This window comes from Leptonotus elevatus, chromosome 12 (assembly GCF_054856555.1).
Source record: "Leptonotus elevatus isolate MCC_2025b chromosome 12, RoL_Lele_1.0, whole genome shotgun sequence".
In the NCBI taxonomy this organism is placed as follows: domain Eukaryota; kingdom Metazoa; phylum Chordata; class Actinopteri; order Syngnathiformes; family Syngnathidae; genus Leptonotus; species Leptonotus elevatus.
This window is the reverse complement of record NC_141250.1, coordinates 17,400,289-17,414,022: the sequence shown is the minus strand read 5'-3', so window position 1 is coordinate 17,414,022 and position 13,734 is coordinate 17,400,289. Positions and strand designations below refer to the sequence as shown.

At 38.8% G+C, this 13,734-nt stretch overlaps 1 protein-coding gene across 4 annotated transcripts in view; it reads left to right on the top strand.

The window, feature by feature from the left end:
• The window catches only part of myo3b (myosin IIIB), a 76,883-nt gene that overhangs the window by 41,299 nt on the left and 21,850 nt on the right, over nt 1-13,734 (top strand). For all 4 annotated transcript variants that reach the window (XM_086091837.1, XM_086091839.1, XM_086091838.1 and 1 more), the window contains 8 exons: nt 1,424-1,503; nt 3,716-3,736; nt 4,716-4,793; nt 5,861-6,066; nt 8,417-8,528; nt 8,610-8,772; nt 10,034-10,114; nt 12,831-12,927. In XM_086091837.1, the coding sequence (XP_085947963.1) occupies nt 1,424-1,503; nt 3,716-3,736; nt 4,716-4,793; nt 5,861-6,066; nt 8,417-8,528; nt 8,610-8,772; nt 10,034-10,114; nt 12,831-12,927 (838 nt within the window). The remainder of the gene's footprint in view (nt 1-1,423; nt 1,504-3,715; nt 3,737-4,715; nt 4,794-5,860; nt 6,067-8,416; nt 8,529-8,609; nt 8,773-10,033; nt 10,115-12,830; nt 12,928-13,734) is intronic.

Here is a 13,734-nt window from a genome sequence, read left to right as displayed (position 1 = left end):
GCGGCTGCTTGTGGAATGCTGCCTCCTGTGTGTGTGTAAACCTTTTTTTTTTCTCCAAAGGTGTGTGTGGCACATCTGTGCAGCTATTGTTTATTCATGGAGTAAACCCTTTGAAATGTGTTAAGATACTTCCCACTCATTATAAAAATCCTGCCACCCATGGATTAGGACTTTGATGCCACAATCCTGCTTCAAAGGCTGCTTTCACTGCTATTAATCACAGTTTAGCCTGTGAAGATATAGCCAGGGAAAACATTTGGACATCTTGTGCAGAAACTTTGAAAGGTTGAGACTGTCGTGCATATGCTGCCTTCATCCTAGCCGCTCTTGTGTGTGCGTGCGCGCAGCTGCGTTTCTAACTGCATTCAGCTTCTTTGGAATTGTCATTTTAACAACATGCTGGAGTGCAAGTACGCATCCATGAATAGACACTCAAGGGGACATTGCATTAGGTACAGCTACAGGATCAAAATGAAATCCAATACAGAATGTCGGCCTTTAGGATAATAATGCTCAATTTTGACACCGTCAGAGAGAATTAAAAGGGTATGTTTCAAATGGTTGATGTAGAACTGCGCACACAGTATTAATAACATTTTCTCTTTATACAAAAGTGAGCAGAAAGTATTTACCTTTTGGCCTTGCTTGTTTTTCTTCTGTGGTGTTTATTGGCGGTTGGCAAACTAGCTTAATAATGCATTAGCGCTACCAAATGAATCCGCACAGATGACGACCATTACTGGCGCTTCACAACTTTCAATTTGGACTTGTCTCAAAAAAAAAAAAAAAAAAATCACTTTAAAATCTGTGATATGGTGGCAGCACAAAGGAAGTAGTCATTTGTTAACAACATGCTAATGCTAAGCTAAGTGAGACATTGCAGGGATATATGTAATAAGAATTTTGTATTTTTGGTTTCCTCACACTAAACACATAAAAAAATGTTTGGCGCCAGACATTTTATTTATTTATTTATTTATTTATTTATTTGGGCTTAAAAAAAAAGTAATAAAAACTGGAATTCTAGAAACTCTATATTGACACTTATCACATTACATGAAAGCATCATTTACTCCTTTTCTTGTTGTTTTTGTAAAATAGATCAAGTAAGTTTATGGCCAAAGGATATTTTGTGGAAGTTAACCGTGGCAAAGCATATTACTGACGACTGAAAATGTTGTTTGCTTTTTGGGGATTTTATTTACTATGTGGCCAGAGAAGGAAATAGTTATTGATGTAGCGGAAAAGTTCATCATTTAGAAATGGGAATCAAGCGTATGACGAATTTTGGGCTGTAAATCTCAGGAGATGCATTTCTCAACAATATCCCCACTGCCAATGCTACCAAGTATTACGCGACCAGCCCGGGTTCCTCATTTAACAAAATATGATGATATGACTAATCAAGTTTTGTTTTGGACAGGGAATCTGGCCACGGCCCGAGCCCGAGTGAACGCCGCCTCTCGATCTCTGCCGCCGCAGCTCAGCTCGGGACGCACCAAGGTGAGACTCCTGACGCCCAACGTGTCGCATATGAGAGTGTTATGCTTTTTATGAGTTGCTCACAGGCATTGCTGCCATACGCAGCACTATAAAAAAAAACTAAAAAAAACACAACAGTGCTGTGAAGCGTAGCCACATTAATAGACTACCCTGTTATGTTTGTTCTCTTGCTTGTGGTGAGGCAGCATCGCCATCTGGCAGTTCGTGCGAGTAGCCTAAAAGGAGTTTTGCAACTTTTCTGATGTTTATGGCCACTTAAGGAAACTTTGGTTTGCCCAAATTAGAGAGTCAACATGCCTTAATCGGTGGTCCTAAGCATACTTTCAACCCCCTGTCTCTTAGCAGTTATGATCTCTTAAAACTAATGTACTTTTTTTTCGTCATGTTCCTTGGGAAACACACTTTCTCATCCATTTATCCATCCATTTTTGTACCCCTCTTAGGGTCACAAGTAAGCTGCAACTTTTTACAGCGGACTTTGGGCAAGAGACAGTGCCAACCAATAGCAGTGCACAAATAAGCGAAAGTTCACTCCATATATTGCATATGAGAATGTTCTCAATTTCTTTACTGGGATAAATAAAGGTTAAATAAACCCTCAACATATCACTTCTGAAATGTTGACATGATTTCAAAGGTGTTTAATGTTGTATCTTCATGTTAGTTTTATAATCGCTATAAAAAAAATTGTACTAGTCTTAATTTTCTCATTTGCACCCCGCCCACTTCTTCGTATTTTCTTTAAAAACTTATTCACTGCCATTGACGTCTATAGAAGTCAAAGATAAGCAGTCCTGCAGTTTGACTACTTACTGTGATGCTCCTGCATGCGGGAAAGAAGAGCCAATTTTCAGCTGTTTATAGAACGCCAGGAGAACTTAAAATTTAAGGAGCATGCTCACACAGGAGCTGCTGTCGGCCACATTTCACGGCCAGACACTCACAACAAGAGCCCGCCTGTTAAAAGCTGATATTTTCTATACATTTTATGCGTGCAATTAGTTTTTTTTTTATGTGCATTTAAATACATTTACTGTGTGTTTAAAAAGTATTTTAATAATTGAAATGTGTTCAAAGTATGTAGAAAAGGTTTAAATATTTTATTTAAAAAATAAATAAATATATTAAAAATTAAATAAAATGACATAACCTCTCTATATTGAGGATTTTCACCTATTCTAAACTGAGGGTCACTGTATTGTACTTTAAGATCAATTTTCCTCAAGTCAGTGATACTTCAAATGATGATGTTCTGAAACATACTGAGGCATATTATTATTTTTTTAAATCACAGCATACAAGTATGTCTCTTTTCTTCTAATTGCAGAGTGTTGCCTCTCATATGAAATCCTATTAAATTCTAGTGAGAAAAGCCTTTAGGGTTTGGGGGGTAGAACCTTAGTGTAGTTTGTTATTGTGGTTGACAATAAACACCCTCCTGCAGTTGATGTCCCACTTGTGGTCACAAACGGGAGAGCGACATTTTCAACCTCTCTAAATTGTGGGATTGCAGCATCAAGGTGGTTGTTTGGCTTGACAACACATCCCTTCGGATTTCACCGCTTTTTTTTTACCGTCACTTTCCATTTCAACTCATTTGCAACTGGACAAATGACTTGAAAGTGTTCTATCTAAAGTTGAAGAGAAATAAAAACATTTGCATGCATGTTTCCCCTTTTAAGTCAACCCCTCCCCAAAAAATATTGACAATAATCTGTTCTCTGCAGCCCAACTAGGCTAAATCTATGTAGTATTTTGCTTAATATTGCGTTAGTGGAATATGAGTTAAGATGCAAAATCCAGCCGTTTTTAATCAATATCAGAAGGCGGCCATTTTGTCGACGGAAAGTAACATCACAGTTGCTCAGGTCTCAGGTAACAACCAATCACAGCTCAGCTTCAGAAAACAGGTGAACTGTGATTGGTCGTTGCCTGATCTTCAGTCGACAGCAAGTGGCAAAATGGCCCCCTGAGATGGATAAAAATGGCTGGATTTCGCTTGATAACTCATATTTCACAAATGTAATATCAATCAGAATGTCATGTTTAGACTAGTGAGCTCACATATAACATATATTATTGTCAAGAAATGTTTAGGGTTGACTTACCTTTTTAAAAGCACTTCATCTCATTTTTTTTTTTAAAACTTCTTTGGTTTACTGTTTCTTTAAACTTGTTTTTCTCTTTCTTTGCATGTTTCCTGTACTCAAAGTCTTCCAAATACCTCTTGAAGGTAAGACTTTGAGGGAACGTCATGTCGACAGTATATCATAGCCTTTAGTCATATTTCCACCAATGCTGATCCGTTATTGATCTGTTATTTTGACATCCTTCACTTATTGTGAACATTTTGTGTACGATACCAAAAGGTGCGTTTCAAATTCACGTTCTTCAACTTCACTGTCATCCAAACTTGAACTATGTTTCTCAAACTTGAAATCGGATCCACTTGCACACTTCAATCACAATTTGTCTTCTGGCAAAGGAACCTTCTCAGATATTCCGGAAACAAGGAAAGACATTTTAATAGCCAGCGGCACTGATGTAATATGTACGCCGTCATGTTCGCAATCAAAGTTTGGAAGCAAAGTTGAGAGGAAGTGACAGTTACAACAAGTCACCAGAACAAGCGGAATAAAGTCAAGCGAGGCTTGTTAAGCTATTTTAACTGCAAGTCAGCCCTTTGTACTTGGGAATGATCAGAAATTCTCAAAGGCGTCCCGCGCTCATGTGGCTTTTTTCCGCCGTACCTTTTTCTTTCTCTGTTGAACTAAAGTATTAAGATATGCACTTTACCACGTAGGCTTACCATAAAATATCTATTGCTTCATTAATTTTGATGAAGCCATGAACTGCCAAAGCCATTAGAACGCTTATATTGTGTCCTCGTTAATCCGTCGTCGGGATGGCTGTGTGCTTCGTGATGGCGAGTCTCATTATTCAGGCTGCTCGGCAATTCTCCCGTGCCCCACAGCAGCGCCCGCTTATTCTCTAGATTGTTAGCTTTAATTGTTTATGGGCCCGTGTTATACCGACGGCACACTTAGTACAGCTGTGCGTTCCCAACTGGGCCGTTTGGGAGCTGCTGTAATGATACCTTTATGTCTCCGCCGTCCACGTTGGTATTGCAAATAAGCATCGGGCGACTTCAAGGCAGGCAGGCCGGTTCAACTCATCAATACGCAGCGCTCACTGTACATGTTTGCGTTCAGGTGGACACGTTGGAGATGATACGTCACCCAGAGGAAACCACCAATATGAGGCGACAGACCGTGGCCTCCTATTTCCGTGTAGGTTCTTTTTCCTTACGTTAAATAATCGTTTTGATGCCATCTCGCAGGATCTTGATTTCACGCAGCCATGTTGAAGTGAGTTGAGGAGACTCATTCCTACAAAAAAAAGTAGTACCTTGCTACCATTTTGTAGCATCTTGGTGCCATCAAATCGTTGAAATGAGTTGAGGAGCTTCGTTTAGACAAAAGTAGTGATTTGGCACCACTTGATCAGCCTCAAGGAGGTTATTGCCTCATCTTGCTACCTAATTTAGCTTCTTCTTTTTTTTTTCCCCCCCAACACAAGTCCGAACCAATGCTAACTAGCGAATGGCTATCAATACATATTGTATACAATTTACAATAAAAATTCTTCCAAAGCGCAATTAAGAGTCTTTTACTGAAATAAAGGAGCTGAATCCATAATTTTACCAGTGTTCTTCTTCTACGCTATTTTCAAACTTCAAAGAGAAGCCACCTAACAGTTGAATCATCAATATCATAGAATTAGATACATATTTTAAAGACGTAATAGTTATTAGAAATGTTTTTTGCATAAAAATTTAAAAAAGGCTTGAAATTTCTTCAACTTTTCTGTTATTTTGGCAAGTGACCAAGAAAGTTTAATTTGGATGTATTTCTTTCTCTCATTTTGGATGGGATCCACTTTTTTCCCACACCCGTGTAAAGGTAGAAATAAAATAAAATACCCTTCCTTACTCCCCAAAAAAAAAAAGATCTCCATCTGAACTTGACGGGCTTTGGCTCCCCCCCCCCCAAGTTTCACGATTTGCATCATCCTGCTCACAGATGTTTGGATAAGCAGACACGAGCTAGCAGATGTGTGTGTGACACGGGTGATCATCCCATCAGCACAAAGTTTGTGACCAGCCAGTCAGAAACAACAACAACAAAGAACCAATGGAAAACAAAATATAAAAAAATATTGTATTATTTAGTATTTTGGTCAAATGTGAATGACAAGACTGTCAACATGTCCTCTGTTGTCATTCAACTGATCTTAGCACTGTAGTTGTTGATGTTGATGACTGTTGTGATATTATTATAATTTTTTTTTTTTACAGTACTCGCTAATGGATTTGCTATCTAAGATGGTGGTGGGTCAGCCGCACTTTGTCCGCTGCATCAAGCCCAACGACGACAGGCGTGCGCTCTGCTTCTGCAAGGAGAGGGTGATGGTGCAGCTGCGCTACACGGGCATCCTGGAGACGGTCAACATCCGCCGACAGGGCTACTCGCACCGCATCCCCTTTGCAGAGTTTGTCAGCAGGTAAGACTCACCAAACGCACACACAAGATGTTTGGTCACGTGACGTTCGCAATGCGAGCCCGAGGGCACTTTGACGTCAGTTTTAGTGCTGGATAAAATGCCAGCCCCCTGAGACGGATGAAAATTGAATGGATTCATCTGCTTAATTCTTATTTCATGAACACAATATTAACTCATTCACTGCCATTGACGGTTAGACGTCAAATATTCATTTTAACTATTTCTATTAGTTTAAATTTTTTTTCCATTTTTGTTAACAAGAGTATGAAAACCTATAATTTTTTTTATTGTACATTTAGACCAGATTTGTGTGAAATTGGTGATTAATTGTGAGTTAACTCGTGAAGTCATGCAATTAATTCTGATAAAAATTTTCAATCGCCTGATGCTTCTAATTTTTAAATAATATTTTATTTTATTTTTTAAATCGCGTCAGGCGATTATTATTTTTTTATTGTAATTAATCGCATGACTTCAATAGTTAACTCACGATTAATCATACATTTTATATCTGTTCTAAATGTACAATAAAAAAGTCTAAGTTTTCATACTCTTGTTATCAAAAGTGGAAAACATTTTAAACTAATAGAAATAGTTCAAATAAATTGTTGACGTCAATGGCAGTGAATGAGTTAATAAGAACACAGTTTTTAGACTTGTGGGGGTACAAAGAACAGTTCTAAATGAGCACATTTGTCACCCAGTTAGCACCCAAAACAGATAAATAAAATGAAACATTAGAGTCTCATTAAAGGGGAAGTCAACCCCCCAAAAAACATTTTTGTCAATATGTTCCATGCAGCCCTACTAGCCTAAATATGGAATGCTGGTTAATATTGTGTTAGCGGAATATGAGTTAAGCAGCAAAATCCAGCCGTTTTTATCCACCTCTGAAGCTGAGCTGTGATTGGTTGTTATCTGAGACCTGAGCAACTGTGATGTCATTTTCACGCGACAGCAAGTGGCAAAATGGCCGCCCCATAAGATGGATAAAAACAGCTGGATTTCGCTGCTTAACTCATATTGCACAAATGCAACATGGATCCGAATGTCATGTTTAGACTCGTGAGGTCACATATAACATATTATTGTCAAGAAATGTTTAATGTCGACTTCCACTTTAAAATAAATATTATATATATTAAATAATAAATGGACCCGTATACTTAGGTGACCCTATGGGGGGGGGGGGGAAATGAAAGGATACAATATTTGAATAATTTCTCCTTTTGTAAAATGTTCCAACCACCTCCAATTTTCTAGTCTTCTGAGATGATATGAAATTTAATTAACAAGACTTGTAATGCGTTTGGGGAGGAAAAAAGACAAATTGAGATGATTGCTTCGTGTGTGCTTTAGGGAGACTTAAAACGTGCACTTCATTTTTGACCATGTGTGTTTTGCGTGCCCTACTTTTAGTCCATAGGAACCCATTGGAGTCCTGACAAAGGAATTGGCCCTGAAGTGCTACATTTTTTGGTCTAAGCAGGAAACTTGTGTTAAATATTTATAATTGTTATATAATGATGTCCTACTCTCTTAGTTGTAATATTCCAATTTTTAAGGGTTATATATCATTTATACTAAGAACACTATTAATTTTTTTTCTTCTTTTTTTTTTTCAATGTGAGTTGTTGATTTCGAAACTATCCTTCTGACTTTGAATTGCATCAGATCCAAGTTGCTTAAGATAGCAGAGGTCAAAGGACATCTTTTTTTTTCTCACCTGTAATCTCACCATTTTCCTTCACACGTGAATGAAACCAACGTATCCACTTTATCCCATCTGAGTCGTGCAGACAGTCCGAACGGCTAACCTCCACTTTGAATCAAACCTGATTTAAACGCGTCCTCCCATTTCAAAGGCCCGTCTGATGTTGTGAGCAGTGCTTTGTATTTATCATCAAAGACGTACGAGGAGGGTATCAACAGGAATACGAAAATGAAGGCTCAGGCGTAGGGGCGTCATTCAAAGAAGTTTGCTGCGCCATTGTTGTTTCCCAGCAAAAACCGAAACAGAAGAGATGAAGTACGTACTAGTCTTTCATGTCACACTTTTAGTGCCATTTATCCCCGTGCTGGTATTTGGTAAACGCTAACTAGAGGATCAGTAGAATATGAGGGCTTGGCTAGCAGTTGGATGAACAGTGATGTGGGGAAAAAATAACTCAAAATGAACTTCTATGGAGTCGATAGGAGATTCTCAAAATATGCAGTCTTGATTGATTTCTATATATTAAATGGAGACATATCTCGAACAAATGGGGGTGGGGCAACAAACAAATACAAGAGAACGTGAGTCGCAGTTAGTGTGATTTGGCAAATCCCAAAATTTGGTCTTCTCTTATAGATACTACTACCTTGCATTCCGAGCTCACCAAATGCCAGAAACGAGTAAAGAGAATGCAGCCACCATACTGGAGCGAGCCAAACTGGAAGACTGGGTGCTGGGAAGGACGAAGGTAAAGTGATCATTTTTGACCATCCGTTATTTTGGACCAAAGAGGAAATGATTGCATTGGCGTCCCGTCCCGTCTTGTCAGGTGTTTCTCAGGTACTACCATGTGGAGCAGCTTAACCTGCTGCTGAGGGAGGTAATAGCTCGGGTGGTGGTCATGCAAGCCTACACCAAAGGCTGGCTCGGGGTGCGGCGTTACAGAAAGGGGAAGGAGAAGAGGAACAACTGCGCTACTGTCATCCAGTCAGGTACGCTCATGTTATTGTGATCATGAGAAGGGTACAATTGTATGGTACGTTTCTTTGCACAAAGATGATTCTGATTCTGAAAAGATAATAATGGATATTTGTGACTAATTAATCCTATGAGACCAATTTGTATCAATTGTACATTGAGAGACACTCAGGAATGGAGGACCAAAAATTCCCAAATTGAAAAATGTAAAAATAAATAAAAGTGAAAATAAAAATCGATATTAAAAAAATATAATTCTAAAATTAAAGATACAAATAAATAGAAAATAGAAATAAAAGCAACAAAAATATATTCTTGTATATGAATAAATGAAGCAGAGTAAAAATAAATGCTATAATAAAAAAGATTCAAAAAATAAAACTAAATATAAAAATAAATGTGAAAATAAATACACAAAAAAATTATTATATATATATATATATATATAATTCAAGTCAATCAATGAATAAGAACGCCCTGCTCTCATATTTAAACGCTGTCAGCATGAAATGCATCATAAAATGTTATTCAAATGAGGGGGCGGTCCTAAGTGTGTCTAGGGTTGAACTATTCACCTATTGGTTGATCGTGATGTCAGTCTATGTCGGACTCTGCCCGATCCACTGCAAGGGAGAATTCATAGACACGAAAGAAACAATGGACCTTGTTGTTTACAGGAACTTGTGTAAAGTTGTCAAGCAACTCAAGTCGCAAGTTGTGTGTGCAAGATAGTTTAATTTAATTTAATTCTATTTCTATATCTATATTTATTTTTGTATTTATTTCGACATTTATTTTTATTTTATTTTTTATTTATTTTTTATCTCTTTTTTTATGTATTTATTTATTTTTACTTTTATTTATTTATACATGTATTGTTGTTTTTATTTTCATTTATATTTATTATTTTGTATTTAATTTTGCAATTACATTTTTTTACAACCGTTTTTATTTCATTCATTTATACATTTATTTTCGCATTTTTGGTCCGAAGTAAGTGAATCTATACATCCAGGTTCTCCGTTCAGGACTAACCCCCCCAGTGCATTATTTACTGATAAGCCATGAATGGGATACATTTGATAGCCACAGCTTGACCTTGGCGGGTCAAGAGCAACGCTTCAGAGGAGACAATAAGACTTCAGTGAGTTCAGAGGGATCCATCCCTGGGCCACCTGCTTGATCCGTTGTTTTGAAGTGGGATCTTGTGTTTTGTGTGTGCGCGCGCCGACTATAGCTTTCACACAAACACGCAATCTTTTTGTTTCTCGCCAGCATGGAGGGGCTTCGTCGCACGGCGGAACCTCAAACAAATTAAAAAAGAGCGGGACGAGGCAGCAGTCCGTATCCAGTCAGGTAAAAAAAAGAAGTTTTTCCCACTTTGGAATTTCTCACGGTCCCGGTGTCCGCTGGAAATGGACTTTTTCATACATTTTCAAGTAGGGGGCAAAAAAAGTGGGTGTGAAGGTTTGCAAAAAAAAAAAAAAATCTTTGTCAACCCGGTTTTTGATCTCTTGAGTATCCTCGGAAAAAGTCCTAATTAATTAATAATGCATCCAGCAATTCTTGTGAAAGTTTTTGGGCTGCAGCATTTGGTCCCCACGTTTCAGAGGAACAGTGCATACTGAGATCAAGTCTTTCCTTTCATCTCTTTCCCAGTAAAGGCGAGAGAGGGGCTTATCCCTTCTGTTTCTTTGCCACTTCCTCTCTCAGATTCCTCGCCTATTACACGGCCCGCGCATACCAGAAACAAGATGCCTTTTTATACTGTCAACCTTTTCATCTGAAATGTAAATTAATTCTTACTCACTGTGCCTTGACAGAGATCAAAGTGGCCACATTAACCTTCCTGCTCGCCCTCCTCGCCCTCCTCCTCCTCTGTGGAAGACAAGAGCGGGTGCCAAAAGGGGGCAGGATGGAGGAGGGCAGGGGGAGGAGATCTGGCTTTGTTTGGCCTCCTTCTCTAAGGGCTTCCCTCATCTGGCACACGGAGCGCCTCGGTAGCCCGCGCGCACCTTTTGTTGAACGTCGTCCATTAACACGCTTGTAAATACGACTGCAGAAAGGATAAACAGGATTGCGGTTTTAGGAAAAGCCTCTCTGCCGCCGCGCGCTTGTGTGTGGCCGCTGGCGTCGGCCGATGGGGGGAGGGGGGGCTAGGGTTATTTGGAGAACCTGAACCTGACATAAGTGGGGCCTCAGGGGCCCCCCCCGGCACGACACTCCAACACGTTCGCATGGTGTGTTCGCTGCAGCTTAGAGCCTTTGAGGTGGGCTGCATTTGCATTGGGAAAATAAACAGATGCCTTTCAAATACATGAGCCTTGTGGCCCCTCAGATCTCGGTAGGGGCCCCTTCGGAGGGGGGGCACACTCACCCATCGATTAGATTAATGTAAAATACAAACGTGTTCCAACAATGTAGTCCAGTTCTCATTTTTCTATGTATATAATTTTACAAGACAAATACAAAGCAGTCATTGTGTTTTGTTTAGCAATGGGGTGACAAACTAAAAAACAAACAAAAAAAAAACATTTGCTCGTCCCATGCCCGAATTCGCCAGCTCTCTTTTGCATATTTTGATGAACTCTCCCCTTCATTGTTTGGCTTTTTAGCCTGTGCCATGTTCCGACCAAATTGATAGGCATGCTTCATAAATTTTGGGAACAACCGTGTCTGACCTTTCCAAGTGAGCAACTTGTGCTTGTGAAGTTCAGTCCCCTTTGGAAATTCCTGGTTGATGTTTTGAAGATTTGAAGCCTTGAAATGCTCGAATGATGCCTAACATCAGAATGGCTTGTTAAAACGTTCTGCATTCATCTTCTTTTTTATTATTATTATTTATTTATTTTGCTGCGCGTTTTCCCTTCCATTTTGAAAATGAATTTGGTAGACCAACACTACTCAACTGTTTTTCCCTACAAGTCATTTGCGTCAAAGCGCACGTGACGTATTTAGAACCTCGATTGACAAATGTAATCCGTCACTCGTCAACTCCCTCTAAGATTTTAAAGTATTATTTTTGCCGTATGACATATTGGAAAAGATGCATATTTTCCATCAACACATTTTCACCATAGCAAAACTACAGACGCAATATTTTCAGTAAAAGAAACCTTGAAGGAAAAACGTTAGAGGTTTGCAAGACTAGCTTTTACTGTATATTTATGTGAGGACTCGGGGTGTCAGGCGATTAAAATTTCTAATCACAGTTAATCGCAAGACTTTAATAGTTAGCTTTCCTTTCTTTTCTTTGGTCCTTCCTCGGGTCTCCTGACGGCCTCACGACTCTGGCTGGATTCTGAAGTGTTCGGTTTAGGTGAACGGTATGGGATTTTTTATAGGTTTTAGGTGAACTAATGCATACACACCCACATACAAAATAAAAATGTATAAAATAAATAAATAAATAAATAATAATAATTTAAAAAATTAATTATTAAATAAAAAGAGAGCAATGATGATGACATGTCAAATCGGTAAAATTACCGAATGAACTGAGCTCTCGAGAAAAAAAAATTACATAAAAAATAAATAAATAAATAATAATAGCTCACGATTAATTGCAAATTTTATATCTGTTCTAAATGTACAATAAAATGTACAATAAATGTTTTTCAATAAAAGTTTTCAAACTCTTGTTAACATAAGTGGAAAAAAATGTTAAACTAATAGAAATATGGTTGCATCTTTTAGTCATTGATACATTAACTTCATAATAATTCGTAAAATTGAGTTAAATATTAAAGAAATGTACTATACTGTAAAAAAACAAGTGTGACATTGACTTGTGTTGAGGTCATTTTTCTGCCACGAGATGGCATAATTGCATTTGTAAGACGGTGACAGCTCTGTGCATTTTTCTTTTCATATTAAGAGCTATCTAATCTTTAACATGAAGTAACTGGTGAAATTCAGCAAATTTTTAAAATTGTAAAATACAACCTGACTCCAATCTCCACAAATATATACTTGTACATTATTATGAAAATTATTACTGCTGACTTTTGATGGAACACACTCATTTTGACACCCCTCGTGAGGACATATCTGAACTTCATCTCCCGTGCAGCATACAGGGGCCATCGCGTACGTCAGGACTGTGGACCTCAGAGGCGCAGATGTAACCCCGAGGCTGGAGGGAAGACCACCACGGAGGACCATATGGGGTGAGCCTCCACATCCTCTCCTTGAGGCTTTCGTTTCCTACGTGTGCACGCTGCGCTAAAAAAAAAAAAAGACTCCTAGTAAAGTTGGAGAGGGCGTATATAGAACAAAAAGTACTTTCACTGCCTGCCTTTGCTTTCTAATGCGCTGTTGTTTCAAGCCCATCAGACGGCTCCTCCCTGCGCTCCTCCTCTTGCACTTTTACAAATGCGATAAATATCTTTCCACCGGCCACAAATAGGACTTTAAGCACTGTGCTGTTCTCCAGATGTACGAGACTGGGTTTTTATCCAGCACATGGGCAGGTCAGTCAGGAAGTAAGCGCAAAAGCAGGAAGGTGGTAGACCTTTGTAACTTCTAACCCCCATCTGGACAAATGGTAGTCGTTAACTTGATAGGAATGTATCTAACAAAGAAACACCAAAAGGTTTTAAATCTGAAAGAAAATTGCATTTAACACTACAATCTTATATGACTTTTGGCCAACTCCGAGCATCTCCTAAACTCCCCAATTCTTGATTTACACATCTGAAAGTGTTATGCAGCTTGCATCCTTCAACCAAGCAGAGGCTCATCGGGGATTTTTCTCTCCGTGTTTACAATCATATTCCTTGGTGAGACATACTTCAAACCTCCACTTAACAATTCTGTTTAATCAGCGCTGGAATCTCTCCATATAGATTTACTTTGACATGATCTGGCCCGTTTTTTCCTCCTGCGGGGAGTTTGATTCTCACCTTACGTGCTGTTCTTCGTCTGCTTTTTCATACGCATTCACTGGCCTGGCCACAACATTAGGTACACCTGCA